We start from the raw sequence: 1805 nt of genomic DNA, 5'->3' as shown, positions 1-1805 counted from the left end.
AACGAGCGGGGATCGAAGGAAACCCCAGAGTAGAACTAGCGAAGGATTCGGTATTGGAAGGCCTCACCTGGGCGGGGGGCGGAGACACGAACGGTGCTGACGGCGTCACAGCTAGGGTCGAGAGCTTCATCCACAGGGTTGCAGGTTGGGGGCGGCTTACCGGGGTCCTCTGTGGGGTGGCCGCTGGCGCCTGGCGCGGCGGCAGCGCGGGGGAGGGCTGGAGGAGAGGGCGGGACGGCTCGCCCGCGCGTCGCCAGAGCGGCGGGGCGGCCCACTCATCTATAGTGGAAAAAAATCACCTTCGTGTCCATCAAGGGCTTTTATTTCATTAATCTCGAGCACCGAGATAAATCACAATTGAAGGACCCAATATGTTGCGTTGCAACACAACACAACGACAATAAAAGCGAAAAACACAAGATTGCATATGCATCATGCATCCACATAGATGGATCATCATCAACGGCATGCAAGATGCATATAACCAAAGACTCACTGCGGCGTCCATGCATGCGTGCATGCATGCACTGGAAGAACGGATGGACTCGCGACTCGATGACTGGATCTCATTCATCTTCATCCCACTTCCTCAGTAGGGGAATCCGCCGTGCTGCACCATGTCCATTCCTGGGGCGAACTCCGGCGGGGGCGGCGGAGGCATCGCCAGCAGCATTTGCTGCATCTCCATACCGGCGTTGGTGCTGGTGTTACCGAACTCGAAGGTACCGCCCCCGGCGAGTTGCTGCTGCTGTTGCGGCGGTGGGGGCGCCTGGAGCATGCGGCTGGCGCTCCTGGAGCGGCCGACGTTGAGCGCCTCCTGGAGCACCTGGTTGGCGCGCTCCGAGACGGCGGCCTGCACCTCCACCAGCGCGGCGGCGAAGGCCATCAGCTCCTCCTCCCCCATGTCGCGCAGGTCGGCGTCGAGCCACGCCGCCATCTGGTTCTCCGCGGCGCGCTCCTTCGCCATGGCCTCCTCCGCGCGCTCCTTGCGCGCCTTCTCCGCCTCCAGCTGCGTGCGCAGCTCGCCGTACTGCCGGTTCAGCTCCGCAAGGTTGCGGTCGCCCGCGGCGCCCAGGCCCGCGCCGGGCACCACCGCCCCGGGCTGCTGAGCCGCGGAGGGGACGAAGCGGTCGAGGATGGCCTCGACGGAGGGGTGGCCGAAGGAGAAGGCCTTGCCAGCGGGGGAGAAGACGACGGCGGCTACCTCGGCGCCGCACAGCACGGCCAGCTCGCTGGCCTTCTTGAATAGCCCCGCCCGGCGCTTGGAGAAGCACACCTGCCGCGCCTCCTCGCTCTCGATCTTCCGGATCTCGATCTTCTGCCGCCCCATGCTTGCCCTCCGCTGCGGCGCCGTTGCGGTTGCCGTTGCCATTGCCATGCCAGAGACTAGAGACTGAGACGAGGTAGGTATGTGTCTGGCTACTACTCGAGGATGGATCGGTGTTTATATAGCAGCGGAGAGATGAAGACGAGGAGGAATTGCACCCCTCATAATGAATTGCCCTCTACATGACAACTCGTCATGGGCGATGCAATTTTTATCGCTCTTGTCTGCCCATGAGTTGTCACGCGCATGAAAAGATTTCAGCAGGCTTCATTATTTCCATTGAAGTTTTGATGCAATTTCCGATTTTTTGAAAAAAAAATCTTGGAGGAAATATTTATAGTAACCTCGGAATTTGGATGTGTACGATAGGACATGGGCTCAATGCATTGTTCGTTTGTTCCTCACCTCAGGTCTCTTGTCACGCTTGCTACCGAATTAAGACACGCTGAGTTGTGACGGGTATTGATAAGATATGACA

The 1805-nt window shown here is 59.6% G+C and overlaps 1 protein-coding gene across 1 annotated transcript; it reads right to left on the bottom strand.

Moving 5' to 3' along the window:
- Positions 1–589: 589 nt before the first annotated feature.
- Positions 590–1351, bottom strand: LOC119282744 (agamous-like MADS-box protein AGL61). Its single transcript, XM_037562864.1, has one exon. The coding sequence runs from the start codon at positions 1328–1330 to the stop codon at positions 590–592; it is 741 nt and encodes a 246-aa protein (XP_037418761.1). The 5' UTR covers positions 1331–1351.
- Between the last annotated feature and the right edge of the window lie 454 nt (positions 1352–1805).

Source organism: Triticum dicoccoides, chromosome 3B (assembly GCF_002162155.2).
Source record: "Triticum dicoccoides isolate Atlit2015 ecotype Zavitan chromosome 3B, WEW_v2.0, whole genome shotgun sequence".
NCBI classification, from domain to species: Eukaryota; Viridiplantae; Streptophyta; class Magnoliopsida; order Poales; family Poaceae; genus Triticum; species Triticum dicoccoides.
This window is presented reverse-complemented; position numbering and strand designations above follow the sequence as displayed.

Coding starts and splice junctions, on each gene's coding strand:
- LOC119282744 (XM_037562864.1), bottom strand. CDS start 1,330: ATGGGGCGGCAGAAGATCGAGATCCGGAAGATCGAGAGCGAGGAGGCG.